At 41.5% G+C, this 20,966-nt stretch overlaps 1 protein-coding gene across 1 annotated transcript in view; it reads right to left on the reverse strand.

The window, feature by feature from the left end:
* Positions 1 to 4,629: 4,629 nt before the first annotated feature.
* golph3a (golgi phosphoprotein 3a) overlaps positions 4,630 to 20,966 on the reverse strand; it is a 139,348-nt gene continuing 123,011 nt past the window's right edge. Inside the window, exon 4 of the mRNA XM_078551240.1 lies at positions 4,630 to 7,185. Coding sequence (XP_078407366.1) covers positions 6,761 to 7,185 — 425 coding nt within the window. The 3' untranslated portion in view covers positions 4,630 to 6,760. The remainder of the gene's footprint in view (positions 7,186 to 20,966) is intronic.

Here is a 20,966-nt window from a genome sequence, read left to right on the forward strand (position 1 = left end):
TGCTGTCATGTGTACTTCGGCAGAACACACAGAAGTGAATCGTGCCTCAAAGACACGAGTCTGATCTCTACAATCACATCATTTTGGGGCTTAACAACATATTCCCATCATACATTGAAAGCTTTCTTTGAGTGGAGCAGTAAGCACCTAGAGAGCATTCATGGGCAGAATTTTGCCCTTGTCGGGCGGGCTCGGCGGGGGTGGGTGGGAGCAGTCAGGAAGCCGAACGCCGCCCGCGATCGGGGCCGGATCGCCACTTAAGGCCCGCCCAGCGTGACTATGGCTGGAGAACATCCGAGAAGGGGCGGGCGGGAGCGGGGGCGGGGGCCTGTTGTCTGCCAGGTCCAATTGCAGCCAGGCAGCCAGTTTAAAAATGGTACAGGCAGCTCTAGGGAGGCTGCCCACGTCGGAGTTGCAGCAGCAACATGGCTGCAAATGAAAATGCATAGACCAAGTGGGAGGTGAGGTTGGCTGGGCATTCGGCCCACCATTTTTCGAATAAGTGCCTCGCTGCCCTCCTGGAGGAGGTGGCTGCCAGAAGGGACACCCTTGTCTCCAGAGATGGGAGGAAGAGGCCACTGCACCTCTCAAAGAGAGCATGGGAGGAGGTGGCAGCCCAGGTGAGCAGCCACGTCGTGGTGCTGCGCACCTGGGTGCAGTGTTGGAAGCATTTCAATGACTTGCTGCACTCAAGAAGGGTGAGTACTATGTTGGCATGGGTCAGTGTGTTGAATTGTTTTTGGGCTGGCCATCCCCCCATGGAGCTCAGGGGTGTTAGAGTCTGAGTGCTAACTGTCAATCATGCTGAAGCTAGCCAAGGGGCTGAGCCTAGCACCTCGGTGGGCATTAGTTTGGCGGCTAGTATCTCAGTGCACATTGGTAAGAGCACTTCACACTCAATTGAGGTGCAGGCAGAGGCAGAGTGCGTCCAGGGCACCTGCAGTCAGAGGACTGCTGGAGACCAGGACGATGCTCAGCCGAAGGCTGATGATGGACCTCTGGAGCTGTCCATTAGGCAGCAGATGCTGGATGGCCAGTGGGATGTGCGGGAGGATCTGGCGGAGATCCATGAGGGTATGCATGCCATGGTCTGTGTTGTGGAGGAGTCCCTGTGAGCGTGAGCACTGCATTGACCCTCATGGCCGAGCGCAATGCCTCCTCCATGGAGAGTGTGGGGTTCCTGGGGTTGCACTCGGACCTGCAAGCCCTCACACAGGTGCTGACCTCAGCTGGTCAGCATCCGTGCGTGAGATAGATGGGGCATCCAGGATCCCAGCTAGGTGCCCGTCCATCAATGGCGAGCAGGGAGGTCCATAGCAACCTCACGTTGGCACCCGGCTGACCTGATGCCACGTGTGCAGTCAATGGCACCCTGGAGGTGGGGGAACACAGGAATCGCTGCAAGGCCTCTGGCTCGCTAAGCCTGGCTGGCTGTCCTCGTCCGTACGGAAATGAATGAAAGTGAATACCTGTCTGAAGAGAGCTTCTGTCACCAGATTCACGCAACTGTGGACAGCTGATTGGAACTCCACACAGATCTCCCACTGAGCCATGGAAAGAGCAGAGGCATAGAAGTTGAGGGCCACTGTATCCTTCAGAGCCACTCTCTTAAGTTTCCACCCACACAGTCAGAGCTGATCTCAGGCCCAATCATCTGACAAATGGAAGTCGCAGTGTCCCTGGAGACGGAGCCTCCTTCGGCGATGCATGTTGAACATATTGAGGTAGCTGCATCGCCGCATGTAAACCCTTGCAGCAGGATAGTGGCATCTTCCACCTTGGGCTACCTTGGTCCTGTGCCTCTCCTCCCATAGGTCCCTCCGCTGGAAGCTGCATTGGGACATCTGGCCTCATCTCCCTTCTGCCCCTCTCTTCCTCCTCAGAGGAGGTGCCTCCAGCAGAGACCACAATCCCTATTACCAAGGTAAGGGAAGGCTGTCTGATACCAGGAAGGATCCACACTGTCCAAATCCTCAGGGGGGCCTGGAAGACACCGAGTCCTGAAATGACGCATGGAAATGCTAAGAATGAAGCCGCAGTCAGAGATTAAGCTACTAAGTGCCAATAAGCCACCAGCAGCAAGTTATCTCCAAAACTCCTCACTACTCACATTGACAATACTGCTGACCCTTCTTATCCCACCCGTTGATGAGGTTTTGCAAATTGTGGGCTGCCTACCTGTTCGTTTTGCCCACATGACAAACGAAAAATTGCACAGGCAATGTTAAATCGCCGTCAGTTGGGTTGTTGAGGGCCTTAACTAGCTCTTAATTAATGGCGGGCATGGCTCCGACTCTCGCGCATGCCCAAGCAAAATATTGTGCCGGTGCACAATGATGTCAAGATGCTTGCTCGAAGTCATTACGCATCATTTTACGCTCGTTTGGGTCGGGCGCGTGCCCACCTGATGAATGAAAATTTCTCTCCCATATGTGTGATGCATCAGCCTGATGGTCCATAGCGTGGAAGCTGACAAATATTCTGCTGCCTGTATTTGTTCTAAGTCATCTGGATACAGGAAAATAGGTACATTCTTAGAGATCCAGTTGGTTTCTCATTGAGCTTTATCATTACTTTCCCTGTCTTTGATTAGTTGGTTTAAAAATGAAAAATAGATTGGCAATTGGCCATTGCACTCAAGATCCCTTATGTAGAGATAAAAGCAAAATACTGTGGATCCTGGAAGTCTGAAACAAAAATAAAAATTGCTGGAAAAACTCAGCAGGTCTGACAGCATCTGTGGAGAAGAAGACAGAGTTAACATTTCGAGTCCGTATGACTTCATCAGAACGTGCCCTTATGTAGAGAGCTAGGTAGGGGTGTAGCACTCCTTGGGGGCAAGCAGGGAATTGACACTCCATGTGACTGAATAGGGAAGTTTCTCACATGGAGAGTGAAGGTGGAGAGGGAGCACACCATGTAGGAAGGTGGAGTGATAGCGCACCATGTGGGAAGGTGGAGAGATAGCACGGAAGGGATGAGGTTTCCAAAAGCAAATAAAAATAAAATAAAAACTTTAATTTTTCATTAATAACGTCCCTGCTCATGTGACAGAGTCACATGAGGGGACATGTTTTATTACATTTTTTTTTATATCTCTTCATCTCCCTGAGGCAGCTCCGTGTCTCAGGGAGATTATGCAGTGCTCACCCGTGCACATGTGCGAAGTTTGCGCTCGGCCGGCTTGCACCCTGCCCTGCACAGGCAGCACTCAGCGCTGCTGCTCACGTTTCACATTGGATGGGCCTCAATTGGCCTGCCAGCATGAAGTTGCAGTGCGGTGCCGATCGCGGGCGGTGGTCAGCTTCACAACCGCCCCCACTGAGCACCCCTGCCAATGGCAAAATTCTGTCTTACAGGTCTAGCTTGAAACAAATTTGTGGAAAGCCAAGTTTATTTCTTGTACAATTTTATTTTAGAAATATTATTTTAAGGACTAAATGCTCAGGCCACTAAGAAATTGAGATGACAGTAAAAATCACTGATAACCGTTTTAAACAATTTAATTTGTTGGCTTTGCAGTGCTTCCTCATTGGTTGGTTTTATTTTTGAAATTTGTAGTTTTGCTTGGGTTTCTCCTTGATGATACGAATCCTGCAGTTATTTTACAATGCAAAAATAGATTTTAAAAAATGAAAGGTGGAGGGAGAGTTCTTATAACATTGTTCTGAAAACCACAACCACGCTCATACCATTTCATCTGTTATTTTTAAAGACTTCATTTAAAGTACAAGAGTTATGCTAATTATACTCAGAACACAAATTTGGTAAATACCATAACCTTATTCTCTCAATCCAAACTACCTATACCAAATTAAAAATTCCATAATGGAAGCCTCTGTGGATTACAAGATGTAGGCAGCTTCCAGCTATTTAAACACAACTCTGTACTAGTCAACTGCCAGGAAGTCTGTGCATGGAATTCAATACCATCATGATCAAAAAGTAAAATAGTTGTAACTTGCATTGTTTGATTAAGTTGTTCACAGGAAAATATTTTAAACACTATAGTTGAAAGACAGTTTTTTTTTGTTACGGGGGAGGTTGTAACTTCCTTTCTGGCTGCATGAATGTCAATTTGTGAAATAGAAATAAAAAAACAAGCATGGAAATTCAGTTAAAATTGTTATCTCAAATGTTTACAGAAATAGGAAGTTGATCTTGAGAAAAATAGCCATATTTCAGATAAACCAGAGTAAAGCCCCAACAAATGACACATAACATTCCCTAAAAATGACCAGTTTAAATGCCACCATTCTATATTTTAGAATAAGATCACCATGTCTGAATTCCCAAGTTAAGAACATATGGGCCTTTGCATTCTCCACAGCCATCATTACTGCCATAACAAGACAATAAGATGAGAGCAGCTTTTGTTCCCATCAGTTTCTCCTAGTACAGATAGAGTATTCCACCATGTCAAAAGATACCAGCACATCTTGGTTATGGACAGTGGAGAAGTTCAATCCCACTTTAAAACTTAGATCTCTAGAATGAAGATCAAAGATTCAATTAGAGCTTGTACTTCTGCATAATGCTTCCTTGCATGACATGTCAAAACAGTGCCCACCTATATAAATATTACTTATGAGAATGAATAAATGCATAAATGATGTGCTCTAGTTCAGGCACTTTCAAAATCATAGTTTATTAACTGAAAGGTAAAAAGCTAGTATACAGATCAGGGATCCCTTTAATTTCAAGTCTACAGTTCTACACCATCTAGTATTTTTGCTTTGAATATTTAAACAAAAATAATTTCCAAACACCTGTAAGCCCCATCATTAGTATGCGGTATATCTTGAATCACTGTATTTCTAATCATCTCCTTGTTATATATACATCTGGTGAAACCAGCAGCAGTGAAGCAAGCAATGGAAAGAGCTCACAGGTTAAAAAAGCCAATAATTTCATAAGATAATATGCTAAATCAAATTATATATAAAACTAATAAAATCTGTGCCATAATTGGAGTATTTGCTATCCAACAAAAGGAACATCCTTAATAATTACAGTGGCTGTCATTGCTACAAACAATTCACATGCCATGCCTATAAAGGAACATTTCTAAAGCTGGTATTAATTAAAAGTTAGTAATATTTGCAGAAAACAAAAAAAAAGTGATTTCACATCCTATTTCAATGTACAAAGAACAGAGAAATGAAAAAATTGCACTCAGCTTGCCATTGGTCACAAGCGTTCTTTGACATGAAATATATTCTTTACAATGACATAGAACCGACTCTTACTGTACATTGAATAACATAATAAAAGGCTATGCATAGGTCAAAGTACCGGCAAGGTACTTTTCCACATACATCAAAATCACATACAAGAGTTTTGCACATGCTTTACAGAAGAAGCCCCTTTCCACCATAAATCAGTGGCTAAGCACAGATGAGGTCAGGTGTAGAATTCATTGTGTCTTGCAAAAAATCAGGATGGGGTAGGTAAATATACAAGTTGAACTATATACATGATATACTGGAATGTTGGCTATCCCAGAATTGCTTCCATTTAAAATTGTGAATTGATGGACCATTGTTAGAAGGCACCCTCTGCCTACTAAGTTGATGTAATAATTTAAAAACAGAGATGCCTTACAAAAAAGTATATATGTAACAAAAACATATAAACTTACAAAAACTAACAGAAATCTTCAAACTTTAAAGAGATTTATTCTTCTGTTACTGGGGCAGGATTGCAAAGGGGGAAGAAATGCACACTCAATCTATTCTCAATGGAGGAGAATCTCCCTAAGGCAGGAAAACGCAACTATATTGTGACTATATAAATACTTTCCCATGTTCCTTTAAGACATGAACCAGAAAAATAATGCCATTTCCTGATCATGTATCATAATTTATCAGACTTGTGCAAGTTATTTAATGTTTGAAGGTTTTATTAATTTACATGCGCACACCTTTTTTTCCAATGCCCATTGTGAGCAGTATTGTCACAATAGATTAACAGTTTCACTGCTGTCATCGCAATGAACACTTAGTTTCAATGGAATGAAAAGATAACTTCTGGTAGCATTTTACAATTGATGCCACACACAAACTATAATATAATACTGCAAAGCATTACTTAAACTTCTAAAATGTAGTGTGCATGGAACCCCTAAATTTGTGTAACTGGTTTTAAAATGATGGTGGGAAGGAGTTGAAACAAAAACACTAGATATATTTCTCTTACATACCTCACCTTTAGAACAATATTGACATTTTAAACTAGCAGAAAATATTGCAGTAAAAAGGCAGATCTTTAATGTTTTACACAGCAGCACTTTGATTTTTTTTAAAAAAGTAACTGCGTATGGTAGTCGTTCTAATTGGCAATGCAGTTTACAGTCCAGATAAATACATACCTGATCCAAATTTAAAATCTACCATTTACATTCATTCCTATTACATAAAAATGCTGACACAGACATAAAATATCTTGGTAGATAGTTTATGAATTTATCAGGAACAAACTGCATTTGCTTTTCTTTTGACACTATGAATCAATTAAATGCACGTGGGGGTAGAGAACTTAGACAGGCCACAAAAGAAAGTTTACTGTATTTCTTTGGCTGTACTAAATGCAGTGTTTCATAGGCCATTTATAATCTTCCTGGATTTATTGGAATCAAAGCATTTAGCAGCTTTGAAAGGAAAGGACAAAATTCATGGATTAAAAAAACTACAGTTTAGGGAGGGCATGAATAATAATGGGGGAGAGGGAAAAGAATATACTTCACATAATTCAATAAATTTTACTTAGTAAAGGCTGCCACTACAGCCCAAAGCAATTCATTTGTATTAGGCTTCATAGATTCAACTTCAGGATCCAAGTCCAGTAACTGTCGTACTCTTTTCATGGCCAAGTCATAATGTTCATCCAAGAGGGGAGCAAAAGCATTCTCCAGTACATCCGAGGCATGGGCTAAGTAAATGAGGGCAAGCAAGCGCTTGTCCATCCGGTGAGGGTCATTCACCCACTTATCCAGCACTGCTTCCTGCACTTTTTTGATGAGGCGCTGCTTGATGACGTTGTTGGTAAGTGGGTGAGTTGTCATGTCGAACAGCAGGAAGTTCTGTTTCTCTGTAGTCAGTACACCTTTCTCCACCAGGTTTTTAGCCAACCGTTCACGGACATTTCGCAATTGATAATGTAGTTTTAATGGATTCCATGTTTCACCTTAGGGTGCGAGAGAAAAGAAAAAAGAAAAATGCTTAATTAATGCACCAGCTTTGTGCATAAAAGAGTTAGAATAAACTGTGTAACTTTCAGAAATTTACAACAAACTTGTCAAATTATTTCTTCTGTAAATCTGAATGATGTCACAGGACCCAACTATCCACTAACATTTTTTCTAAGTATAATGTTTATAAAATAACTAAAGTAAAGCAGGAACAAAGTAAAATTGAATATAGAGATTAGTCTCTCAAATAGGCCCTACAATTTAGATAATAAATGCTTCAAACATTGTAAGGAACCTTGGGTTGTGCAATGAAATAGCACATACACTGGCCTTTAAACACATGGGGCTGGTTTCTAAATCTGCTCCAACTAACAAAGCAAGTTTCCTCTTTGCTGGCTGGAAATATCTTTAAATAATGAGTTACCATCTCATATGGGCTCCAACAAGTGGCTTCAAGCACCAAAGAGATTGGTTTGTATGAACAACAGGAAAAAAAATCATATAGGTGCAGTGAGGTGTCCTTCCACAGTTACAGTCAAGGCATAGTGGAGGAGGTAGTTAGTTTTTGCAACGAGCTGCATTACTACTCATCAGATAGTAATTGCTGTCAACAAAAAGGTGGAGAAGTGATCCATTCATCAGCATAAATATAATTCACCTTCATCAAAAATATAACTACAAAATTAAAAACTGTATTTCACTGAATATTCAAAAGCAGGAAATTAGAACCAGTGTAAAATTCAATGGAAATCAGCAAAATACCAATTAAGCCTTTGAATGTCACAATAATCAAACTTTATCTGTAAATGATTAGAGTTCTAAAAAGGAGACATGTGGTATATATATTTTTCCCAACGTTCAAAGTTTGAAGCAGTGAAATACATCACATGAAGTTTCAAAGACTATGGTTTCCAAAACTACTGTCCAGTTTTAAACTGTAACGGTGAAAACTTCATAGTTGTGAGGTAGAGCATTTTGCAATTCCAACAAGCTAAGACAATGGCAGATTGCTAGTTTGTGCTCCTTATTGACACAGCAAGCTACTCATGTTATTATGGAAAGGTGGCAGGAGAAGGCCACCAGGTGGGGCAAAAACAAATTCAGCAGGAGGATCAACCAAGTCATACTCACTCCGCCAGAGAGGCAATGTGAGGCCTGCTGATTAATAACTCATTTTAACATTGGAATAACTATGAACATTAAACAAATCAGGGTGAGGATAGGGAAGTTAGAATGGGAAAAGGCCTTTCAGCCCAAAGCTCATTCCTTTACTGTGTGAATCTAGTCTTTTTTTAAACTAACAGTCGTCATCTCCTTAGGTGGTTATTCCAAGCACTTATTGTTCTCTAAGTAATAAACTTTTACATAATATTAATTCAAAATTTACTTTGCACTAATTTTTATCTATATCCCTTGGACTTACTTAATATAGTGTTATTAGGTTTCAGTCAAACATCACGATGAGCACATGAATATTTCCTACTACAGTCCCCATCGCTTAGAGAGGACACATTGGCATCAGTGCAATTTGCCTGATATAGCTGGTGAACACTGAGCTGGATTTAAAGGGTAGAATGTACTGCTCGCGCCTCCGGAAGGAAAGTCAGTTCCTAGCCAATTGACTTTAAAAAAGGCCACCTCGCAGCGATAATACACCACTGGCAGCCTTAAGTACCGGAGAGTGGGACTTCTGCCCCTCAGTGGGAGGTAGTCCCGCCCTCTAAAGCTGCCAGTCAATCATCTAGCAGTCCCAGCAGCACCAGAACTCAGTAGTGGGTGCTGTTGGGATTGCAAGGAGGCCCTCTTCAATTCCACCTTTTCAAAAAAGTTGATTAAAAAACAGCCTTCTGACTCTTTCCCGCCTACCAGTGCCCAACATTTTATGGCAGTGGAGGGCCTTAAGTGAGCAATAATTGACCAGTTAAGGGCCTCAAAAGGCCTAAGGGCAGGTGACCAAGAGGGTGCCTTACCCACCCCCTGTATTATGGGGACGGGTCAGGAGTGGGCAGAAAGGCGGTGGGCTAGCACCCAACATATTTTACATGTCCACTCCTGCTGAAAATATGTCCACTGGGGGCTGTAAAATCTAGCCTACTGTAACCAACAAAGCCTGTACGAAAGCCAGAGTGCCATGGTCTTCGCACCGACAAACTTTGTTTCTCATTAAAAGCAAAATTTTAAAAAGGTTCAGCTTGCTATTGATGGGTTGAAAATGGTCATTGTTTCCACATTTTGAATTGGAAAATGTCAGTCTTAGCAAAGCCAAAGCTGTGTCAACAGTCCCCTAGAATAAACAGCTAACCATGCAAAGCAGCCCATGTGTAAAATGGGCAACTGATTCGTTAAGTACGTTTCATGGTACAGGTACAGATTAGCTTCACCCGCAAAATTTTTCACAACTTGACATTTGATTCACTAAATAACAATTTATTCCAGCCCAATAGTTTAAACATGAAGAAGCAGAGCCTTACTTCAATGAACACATATCAAGGCCAAATCCTCAAATTGAAAACAGAAAAACTATAATTTTTTTAAACTGTAGCCTCAGGTAGATTACAATCTTTTCTACATATATTTTCTACAGTTTATATACGGTAAATCTTATCAAATTGCTTTTCATTAGTACTTGATAAGCTAAAGTGAAAGATTTCATTTTAAGCTGAAATTTCAATTTCACAGGGATACCTTAGATCACAGCGTATAAGTTGACCTGGTGTATAAAAAGACCCCATCTTTTTGGCTCCATGTTTAGGCCTATAGTAGGTACATGTCGGCGTTAGTGAAAAACTAGTGCCAGAATGGAATCCGCCCTGAAGAAGATGCCAAAGACCAAATGCTCCATGACCAGCCACTGGCCTGATCTTGAGAAGCATGTAATGGGAAGGGTCCGCAAAATCTTCAGAATCATTACATCATCACCAGGGATACAATGCAAAGCACAAAAGTGGGCCAAATCAAACCCCGGGTTCAGCAAAGGTTTCAGAGCAACAGCTAGCTGAAGCTGCTTTACGGAATGAAAATTACTCAGGCTAAAAGACTCAATGCCAAAATTACTAGTTTCTAGCGATTCATCATCAGACAGCAGCAAAAACATGAGTATTCATTAAGTAACATTGGCAACGTGGATGAAATGCCTAGCAACCAAACTGCTAGGCGGGCAGGGAGCCAATCCCCAACGGAGAAGCGGGCCCCGCCGCCATTTTAAGTGTGTGGGCCAATTAAGGCCTGTCCAACGTGACATCCGCCGGGAAACGCTATGCACTTCTTGTGCAGGCGGAGGAGGGGATTCCCCAAATGCGAGAGTCCGCTCTTTTGCGCATGTGCACGAAAGAGTGCACATCTCCCTGAGGTTAAGTGCTGCCTCAGGGAGATCGCTGACAGCTGCATAAACTTTAAAAATTGAAAAATAATAAAATCCTTAACATGTCCCCCTCATGTGACAATGTCACACGAGGTGGGACATGTTAATAAATTTCACTGAAACTTTAATAAACTTTTTTAAACCCTACATGAAACCTCATCCCGCCGGTGGATGAGGTTTCATGTTTTTCCAGAAGCCCACCGGGGCTCCTGGCCTGCCCACCAACCTTAAGGTTGGACGGGCAGGGCCTTTAATTGTTTTAATTATCCTGTCAATGGCCTCAATTGGCCATTGACAGGTCGGAGGGCAGACAGCTGATCTCGCTGTGCCCCGCCTTCCTGGAAACTTAAATGGGGTGGGATGATGTCAGGGGTTCCCCCTGATGTCATCCTGCGTCATTTTGCCGTCGGCAAGTGGGCCCCGCTCCCTGCTCGCCGATGGCAAAATCCAGCCCAGGATGTGAGAAGACAAGGTTCACAGTGGTATTAGCCTGTATCGCTGATGGGTCAAAATTAAAGCCTGCTGGTAATTTTCAAAAGTAAAACCGTGCCGAAAATAAGTTCCTTCCAGGAGTTTTTGTGCATGTCCATTACAATGGTTGGACGGATTAGGATAGCATGGATTGTGGATCGATAATGTGTGGAATACGCATTCCGGTGACCTACACAAAGAGCACAGCCAATTAGTGTGGGACATGCTCAGATCCCATGAGATCAAGAGGTGCGTGTGAAGAAATAACGCCCAAATTGCAGTTATACCAGGCAGTCTAACATCCATATTTCAACCTTTGGATGTGTGTCTCAACAAACCATTCAAGGTCATGCTAATACCAAATGGAATAGGTGGATGGCTGAGAGAGAAAAAACCTTCACAAAGAGTAGAAATATGCATTCTGCCCCACTTGATGTTTTTTGTGTTTCATCATCAAATTGTGGGATGCTATTAATGCACAAACTGTCATCAGGCTGTTCGATAAATGCGGAATATCCAATTCAATGGATGGAAAGGAAGATGATTTGTTGTGAAGGGATGATTCTGAAAATGAAATGCCAAACCTGATCCAGAGTGGGGTCCTTACACGACGCCAAAGTGACTCAATGAATTTGATGAACACTTTGCGTTGGATGCCGGAGACAATGAATTTGACAGTTTTTAAAATGTTTTGACTGTGGTTAAAGGTATTCCTGTAGAATTCATTCATAAAATGTGTCACATTGATTTAATTTGAATTACCAGTGTTTTTTTTTTCACATTTCAAAATGGCGGGCACTTATAGCAACACTGACGGTTCACTACTTAGCATATAAGTCAATCCCCATTTTTAGGAGGATTTTTTGAGGATTCAAAGGTGGAGTTATATGCTGCGGTCTACGATTCTTAAACCACCAGTGTTTTTTTTAATCACATTTCAAAATGGCGACCACTTACACCAACACCGACGGTTCACTACTTAAGCATATAAGTTTTTGGGAGGATTTTTTGAGGATTCAAAAGTGGAGTTATACACTGCGATACTTTCAACAAACTACTCTGCCTCAGATACTCCTTTGCAACTTACAGTATACTATATACCAAGGAAAACCTTCTGACATATAATTCATCGGAGGCATAGTTTAATTATTTGAGTAACGGCAAGTTTCTCTTGGTGCGGCACAGAGGCATAGTGCATCGGACCATAATTTACTTGTAGAAATTTTTGTACATTAGAAAAATAGTTGTCTTGGTTTACTACTTTCCAGCAGAATATGCATAAAATTGAGAATAAATTAACTAAAATTAAAAATGAAATGGATTTATGCATTCAAGTTTTCAGTGTAATAGAAATAATAATTGACACAAACATTAAATTGTCAAGAAGAAGTACTAACATAAAACATATTCTCTGGCTGAATATTTTCCCACATCACCAGGACAAGTTGGGTACAGGAAGTTTGCAAATGACAATTGCTAGAGGAAGCCCCACCCCAATACTTGAGATCTAAAGGAGGGGTAGGTGACAAGTCAAAACAAGCATGTGTTTAATTTAGTGTTCAATTCTGGATACTATTTGTAAAATGAATGCAGAGAATTGTGCTTTGAATTTGGCTATTGTTTGCTCCCCACCTTTAAATGGGTGGCTCTTATGCAGACATTTTAAAAGGCAATGGTAGTTTTGTACATAATAAATTTTATTTTAAACCTAAATAATAGTAGAGAAGTATTTCCACTCAATTCCAATCTCAGCAGAGAAATATGACCCACTTTCAACTGTAGATGGTTGAGTTTATTGTTTAAAAATCGAGTGTTGGATAAATTCAGTTCAAACTGTGTACATAAAAGCCTCAAGAGGTATCCAGTTTTTAAATTGGCTCTATTTATTCAGGTCTTTGTTAAATATTCCCCACAGCAAGCTACTTATAAGCTGATGATAATTTTGTATGAAGTTATTATTTTATTTTATTTCAGATCCACTCATAATATTTCATAACTAGCAGAGGCCCACAAAATATTTTGCAGTGAAATTAATACCTTTATTGCAACTGTACTTCCTTAAATCCCCATCTCTTGCCATTCCAACGTTCCCATGCTATCCCCACTCCATTCCCCACCTCATCCTTTCTTCCTATGCTATCCCCATTCCATCACATGCCTTTCGTACCAACCCAAATTCCATCTACCCTCTCCTCCCATGCAGTCCCTGTTGGCCCCTCCCCTCCCCATTCCCTCCAGCCAAGGTAACTTTTTTCTTGGGCTCCCCTTACCTTCTGTTGCTTTTTTTTCCACAACCAACTCCCACCCAATACTGCTGTCACCAACCATTGGTAGAAGCACATGCGCCACGTGCTTCAATCCTCCTCATGCTCCACCTGGTGCTGCCCACAATCAGAACTGTGTGGACAGACAGAAACCATATATTATTATAGATTGACATCTAACTAATGCAAATTCTGGATCAAGCTTTGCAGTTCATATCTTCCAAGCAGAAATATTGCATAATTCTAATTTATCAAATGAACACAACCACTCAGATCAGAGCATTTTTCAGAATTCGCCCTAACCTTTCTGTATTTATACACATCCATGCCAGCTCTGTCCCATTCAACTCGTAAGGAAAGTGGAACAAAAAGAGGGATCTTCTTTGATATATTTGTTCTTCTTAATATCATACAAGATAGTTTGGATAAGAATTTTATACAAAATCATCATCAGCTTATAAGTAGTTTGCTGTAGAGAATATTTAACAAAGACCTGAATAAAAAATAATAATTTCTCTTGAAGCTTTTGATGTACTCAGTTGGACTGAATTAATCCAACACTCAACTTTTATCTGGTGCAAAAGCCTTTCATAGAACTGTAGATAACAGAAGGAGCCCAAACTTAAAATAGCACTGGAAAAAACTTCAACTAGAATGCAGTGGAAGTTCTCACCACAACACAAAGTTTTTAGGGTTTTCTGGACAAGATGAGGTTTATTTCATCTGTAGAACGCCACAAAGAATTATGGTCAGGCCTTATATTGAGAAACATAGGGGACATTCAAGTGCTAGAAGTAGTACAGAAAAAAGCCAAAAGGCTGACTGCAGTGTCAGAGGTCGGCTTTATTAGGAAAGGCTGAAGAACACTGAGCTCGCAGCATGGAAAGAAGGCATCTGAGAGTTGGCCTGAAAGACCATTATTATAACAGTAAATCCTGTGGTAAATGTCAATCCAGAATACTATTTTAAAATTAGTCTGTTGGAGTAGGACAATGATAAATAAATTCAAACTATCAAGAAGTAATTTTAGGATTGATATCAGGAAGCAGAGTAGTGGAAGTGCAAGCCATGGAGCTAGATGCAGTCAGAGAAGGATGGAGGAAGAGTCTGTCCCAAATAGATGCATTAAGAATCAAAACCTTATTTGTCCATAAATATCATGTGAAACACAACTTAGTTGGAGGCTCCATCTGAGGCCTATTGTGGAATTTCAAACAGAAAAAACAATATTTTGAGGAGGTCTCAAAATTCCACATAACAACGAATGTTTTCAATAAGTAAGCTCATACTAAATTTGTTTTTTCAGTAACTTTGGTTTGTTTCATTCCTGCTCCTGATTCCCCATTCCCCAGCTGTGTTTTGACAGAGTGGCAGCAATGCATGCATCAAGCAGAATGCATTAAAGTCAAAGTTTCTGCTTTTTGAGAGGCAGTCATAGCAGCAATTGGGGGTTCTCTGAGATGCATGAGAAATTAGTTGAATGCATGCAGACTACTCTTCACATCTCTGTGTTTAATTGACTGCCACTCCTCTTCAAGAAATGCCTACCTTGAAGAAGTATTGCTCTGCTCTCCGACAGGATTTCCGCCTGTCTCTTCTGCCTTGATATATTTCACCCCTCTCCTAACTTTACTCAGTTCTGCTGAAGGGTCATGAGGACTCGAAACGTCAACTCTTTTCTTCTCCGCTGATGCTGCCAGACCCGCTGAGTTTTTCCAGGTAATTCTGTTTTGTTTTACTCTTCACATTGACTGGCCGTGCATAAACCTAATTAAAAAGTGAAGACCTGTCGCTGCAGAGAGGTAGTGGGACACCAAAAGCCAAAGATAAGCAATCAGAAGACTGGTAGAGAGTCCAGAAAAGACAGAATAGTGGGGTCAGGCTAGAAGTGGGTGAATGTACTCTACAAGTGAGTTGCAGTACCATCTAGAACAATGCCTCACAAAAATATCACAACATTAATTTCAAATGCACAACAACCAGATTTCTAATTATGTTTGCGTATCCTCCCTGTAGCCAGCCACTAGGAGCCACCCATCCCAGCTGTCTGTCCAATTTGCTAAGATACTAAGCCTTCTGTTCAATGCAGTTCAGGTTAGTGACTAAGCACAGTACAACTTGATTGCACTTCCTCTCTGCTTTGTGGAGCTGAATATTCAGAGTGCTAATGTGTAGTACCTACACACTATTCTTACTCAAAAAAGTAAGTACATGTCACCCTCCAAATCCTATTCAGGAAAAAAAAACTTTCATTTAAATATCACCTTTCATGACCAACAGGTGTCCCAAAGTGCCTTACAGTACTTTTGAGGTGCAGTCACTACTGTAAGGTAGGAAATGTGGCAGCCAATGTGCGTAATTAATGTGATCATGACTAAATAATCTATTTCAGTGAGATTGGTTGAAGGATAAGTATTGGCCAGGATACCAGGGAGAGCTCCCCTGTTCTTATTTGAAATAATGTAATGGTATTTTTTATGTCCACCAAGAGGGTAGACGGACCCTCGGTTTAACGTTTCATTTAGAAGACAATATCGCTGCATTTCCTCAGTACTGTATTGGAGTGTCAAGCTAGATTATTGCATTTAAGTCCTAGAGTGGGACTTGAACCCACAGCCTTCTGACTCAGAAGCCAGAGTGCGACAAACTGAGCCATGGCTGACAACTTAATTACTGATACTAAAATGGGCCAGAAAATGCATGTGATCAGCCTCATTACCTTTTCTTCCTATTTTTTCTTCTTCCACGAATGGCAGTACCTCCCCAAGACCCAATCAAGATTAGGAACTCAGAGATTCAAACCCACTTCTCTCAGCACCACATGTTGACATTTCAATAGTGAGGAGATGGTGGCGTATTGTTAAGTTCACTGGACTAATACTCCAGAGGCCCAGGCTAATGCTCTGGGGACAAAAACAAAAATACCTGGAAAAACTCAGCAGGTCTGACAGCATCTGCGGAGAGGGACACAGTTAACGTTTCAACTCCGTATGACTCTTCAGCAGAACTTTTATCTTAATGCTCTGGGGACATGGGTTCAAATTCCACCACGGCAGCTGGTAGAATTTAAATTTGATTAATGAATCTGGAATTGAAAGTTAGTCTCAGTAATGGTGGCCAAATCATCAATTGTGGTAAAAACTCATTTGGTTCACGAATGCCCTTTAGGGAAGGAAATCTGCCATCCTTACCTGGTCTGGCCTACATATGACTCCAGGTCCACAGCAATGTGGTTGACTCTTAACTGCCCTCTGGAATGATCTTGCAAGTCACTCAGTTCAAGAACAATTAGGGATGGGCAACAAATACTGGCCTAGCCAGCAAAGCCCACGTCCAAAGAAAGAATAACTTTGTGCTATTGTAGTACACTCAAACAAGTGGTAAGTATTTCACCACACTCCTGGCTTGAGCCTGGTAGATGGTGGAAAGGCTTTGAAGACTCAGGAGGTGAGCCATGCATTGCAAAATACCAAGTCCCTGTCCTGCTCTAATAGCTAAGTTTTCTGATATGGCTGGTCTAGTTCAGCTTCTGGTCAATGGTAACCCCAAATGGTGATGTTGAAGAACTTGAGTGATGATTGTTCTAGCGAAGTTCAAAGGGAGATGGTTGAGCATTCTCTTGTTCAAAATGATAATAAGCAGGAACAAAGATGATGTGAATGTTATCTTCCACTTGGCATCACATGCTCTAATGTTAGTCAGGTCCAATTATAGGCTGGCATTTGCTAGTTCGTCATCAGTGGTGTTACTGGAATAAACAGCCTTATGCCTAATCTATAACAGAAACAATATTATTGACAAAATAGCTGAAGTTAGTTGGGCCAACGCTGCTTCCCTGAGAAACTCTTGCAGTAATGTCTGTAGGCTGTGATGATGTGGTCTCACACAGCCAAAGCCATCTTCATTTGCATCAGTAATGGCTCCAGCCACCAGAGGATTTTCCCTTTGGCCCGCACTGGCCTCAGTTTTGCCAGAACCCTTAGTATCAATACTCATAAATTCAATAAATCAAAGTATTGAGTATAGGAGTTGGGATGTTATGGTGAGGTTGTATAAGACATTGGTGAGGCCAACTTTGGAGTATTGTGTGCAATTCTGGTCGCCTAACTACAGAAAGGATATCAGTAAGATTGAGAGAGTGCAGAGAAGATTTACTAGGATGTTGCCGGGTCTTAAGGAGTTGAGTTACAGGGAAAGATTAAACAGATTAGGACTTTATTCCTTGGAGCGTAGAAGAATGAGGGGAGATTTGATAGAAGTTTACAAAATTATGAGGGGTATAGACAGAATAAATGCGAGTAGGCTCTTTCCACTTAGATTAGAAGAGATAAACACGAGAAGACATGGTTTTAGGGTGAAAGGGGAAAGGTTTAGGGGGAACATTAGGGGGAACTTCGACAGCGGTGAGAGTGTGGAACGAGCTACCATCTGACGTGGTAAATGCGGGCTCACTCTTAAGTTTTAAGAATAAATTGGATAGATACATGGATGGGAGAGGTCTGGAGGGTTATGGTCTAGGTGCAGGTCAATGGTACTAGTGGAATAATATTTTGGCACAGACTAGAAGGGCCGAATGGCCTGTTTTCTGTGCTGTAGTGTTCTATGGTTCTGTTGAATGATGTCTTGGCAGAGAGCATCTACTCTTCCTTCCAGCTTGCATGCATGTCTAGATCAAGGCACATGTTAGACCAGGAAGCCAAACTAAACATCAGTGACCAGGTTATCGTTACGGTGTTGTTTGACGGCAATACTGACTCCCAGAGCCCAGAGGCACGATGGTGAATGCCAACACAGCTCATCAAACACAGATAGGGGATTAAATTTCAAACTTGCTGGTCCCTGTGATTTAGCCCAACACCGAGCCATTAAAAAGAAAAAATCTTGTCATTTACATAGTGCTTTTCACAACCATAGGACGTCCCAAAGTGCTTTACAGCCATTGAAGTACTTCTGAAGTGTGGTCACTGTTGTAATGTAGGAAAGGATGCAGCTAATTTGCACACAGCAAATTCCCACAAACAACAATATGAAAATGACCAGATGTTTTTGTTTTTGTGATGTTGATTGAGGGATAAATATTGACCATGAAACCAGGAATCACATCCATGCTCTTCTTTAAAATAGTGCCATGGAATTTTTTTTATGTCCAACTGGGGGGGCACACAGAGGCTCAGTTTAACATCTCATCTGAAAGACGGTGCTTCCAAAAGTGCAGTACTCCCTCAGTACTGTGCTGAAGAGTCAGCCTTGATTTTTGTGCTCAAGTTCTGAGACTTGAACCCAAAACCTTCTAACCCAGGGGTGAGAGTGCTACCACCAAACCAGGGCTGACATCTAAGATCATAGAGATAAACCTATAGAAATTTATAGTACAGAAGTCATTCAAGCTCATCATATCTGCGCCAGCTTATTACTGATGTAATCCAAAACCAAACCTGTTGCACTGCTCCCTCCCCATAGCTCTGTATCTTCTTCAGTTTCAAATATTTATCTAACATTTCCTTAAAAGATACAATTGTCTGACCTTAATCATTCCCTGCAGCAATGTATTCATGTTGCTACATCTCTGTATAAATAAAATTATCTTCACCTTTCTCTTCGCTCTCAACAACAATTTTAAATCAATGCATCCCACCCTCTGTCCCAAGCACCAACTTCCCAAATAAAGTAAAAGCAAAATACTGTGGATGCTGGAAATCTGAAACAAAAACAAAAATTGCTGTAAAAACTCAGCAGGTCTGACAGCACCTGTGGAAAGGAAGACAGAGTCATCAGAACTCGAGTCATACGGACTCGAAACGTTAACTCTGTCTTCCTTTCCACAGGTGCTGTCAGACCTGCTGAGTTTTTACAGCAATTTTTGTTTTTGTCCCAAATAAAGCCATGGGAACATGCTATTCAGCTTTATGTTCATCTAGACACTTCCAGGAATGGTTAAATTACTTTCCAAAAAAGCAGTTTGGAAGCACTCAAATACATTTCATTACTAAATATCCCAACACTGCAGGATATTGGAAGATTACTATGCAAGAGGGATCCCATAGCACAATTTCTGTAGAATCTGTTTCTAAAGTTCAATAACAGTGTGATCTGTAGGATATAAATTTATATATGAAAATGTTAATTCACAATTTCTATAAAATTATTTTAATGTACAAAAAAATGCAGAATTAAATCCTTTGGTTTCTGTACAAGTAGCATTTCAGAACTCCAGGCTGGAGTATTGTGTATAGTTTTGGGTGCCACACTATATGAAAGATGTGATTGCATTGGAGAGAGTGCAGAAGAGGTTTACAAGAATGGTTCCAGGGATGAGAAGATGAAGATAGATTGGAGAAGTTGGGACTTCTCCTTGGAGAGGAGAAGGCTAAGAGGAGATTTGATAGAAGTGTTCAAACTCATGAGGGGGCTCGATAGAGTAGAAAGGGAGAAACTGTTCCACTCGTCAAGGGATCAAGAACGAGAGAACAGATTAAAAGTGACTTGCGAAACTTGCAAAAGCAAATGTGAAGCGAGAAAAAGCTTTTTCACACAGCGAGTGGTTTGGGTGTGGAATGCACTGCCTGGAAGTGTGATGGAGGCAGGTTCAATCGAGGCATTCAAGATGGCAATAGATGATTATTTGAATAGAAACAATGTGCAAGGGTACAGGGAAAAAGCAGGAGAATGACACTAACTCATGATGCTCATTTGGAGAGCTGGTGAAGACATGATGGGCCGAATGGCCTCCATCTGCACTGTAACAATTCTATGATTCTGTCATTCTGTAATTACTATCAATACTGTTCGCTTACATTATTATAGCTTGCTGAATAACATGTTTACTGTTGAGAAATATTAGTGATATTTTAAAAACAGTAACATAAAAGCAAAATAAATCCCACTTGAGACATAATTGCAAAAATGGTGCCTGAGCCACCAGTTCACCTTGGTTTTGAAATAGAAACCTGAGAGTTTGAGGCCTTAAGGTGATTTGCCTCAAATCTGTTGTCAAATAGAGGGGACCAGGATAGGGAAGTATTCAGAATCAACAGGATGGGCTCAGATAGACTATTGACGGAGGTCTCAGGTGAGCTGGATGAAGCATTCCTAGCAATGAGGGGAGGAGATGGCGTAGTGGTATTGTCGCTGGACCAGTAACCCACAGACCCAGGTTAATGCTTTTAGACCCTGGTTCAAATCTCGTCATGGCCAATGGTGGAATATGAATTCAATAAAAATCTGGAATTAGAAGTCTAACGATGACCACGAAACCATTGTCGATTGTTATAAAAACCCATCTAGTTTACTAATGTCCTTTTTCCATCCTTACCTAGTCTGGCCTACAAGTGATTCTAGACCCGCAGCCCGACTCTTAAATGCCCTCTGAAATGGCCTAGTTGTATCAAACCACTACAAAGCCTCAAAAAAGGAATAAAACCGGATGGACCAAACTCAGCCCCGTCGACCCTGCAAAGTCCCACTTACTAATGTATGGGGCCTAGTGCCAAAGGTGGGAGACATAGGGCTCCCCCATCGTTTCGGATGGAGATATAGGGCAGGGTTTTGCCCTTGGCCAGGGTGCTCGGCGGGGGTGGTGAGGCAGCCGACCGCTGCCCACGATTGGCTCCGCACCGCAATTTCACGCAGATAAGCCAATTACGGCCTGCCCTGCGTGGATCATGAGCAGCAGCGCTGAGCG

Source organism: Cetorhinus maximus, chromosome 1 (assembly GCF_964194155.1).
Source record: "Cetorhinus maximus chromosome 1, sCetMax3.hap1.1, whole genome shotgun sequence".
Lineage (NCBI taxonomy): Eukaryota > Metazoa > Chordata > Chondrichthyes > Lamniformes > Cetorhinidae > Cetorhinus > Cetorhinus maximus.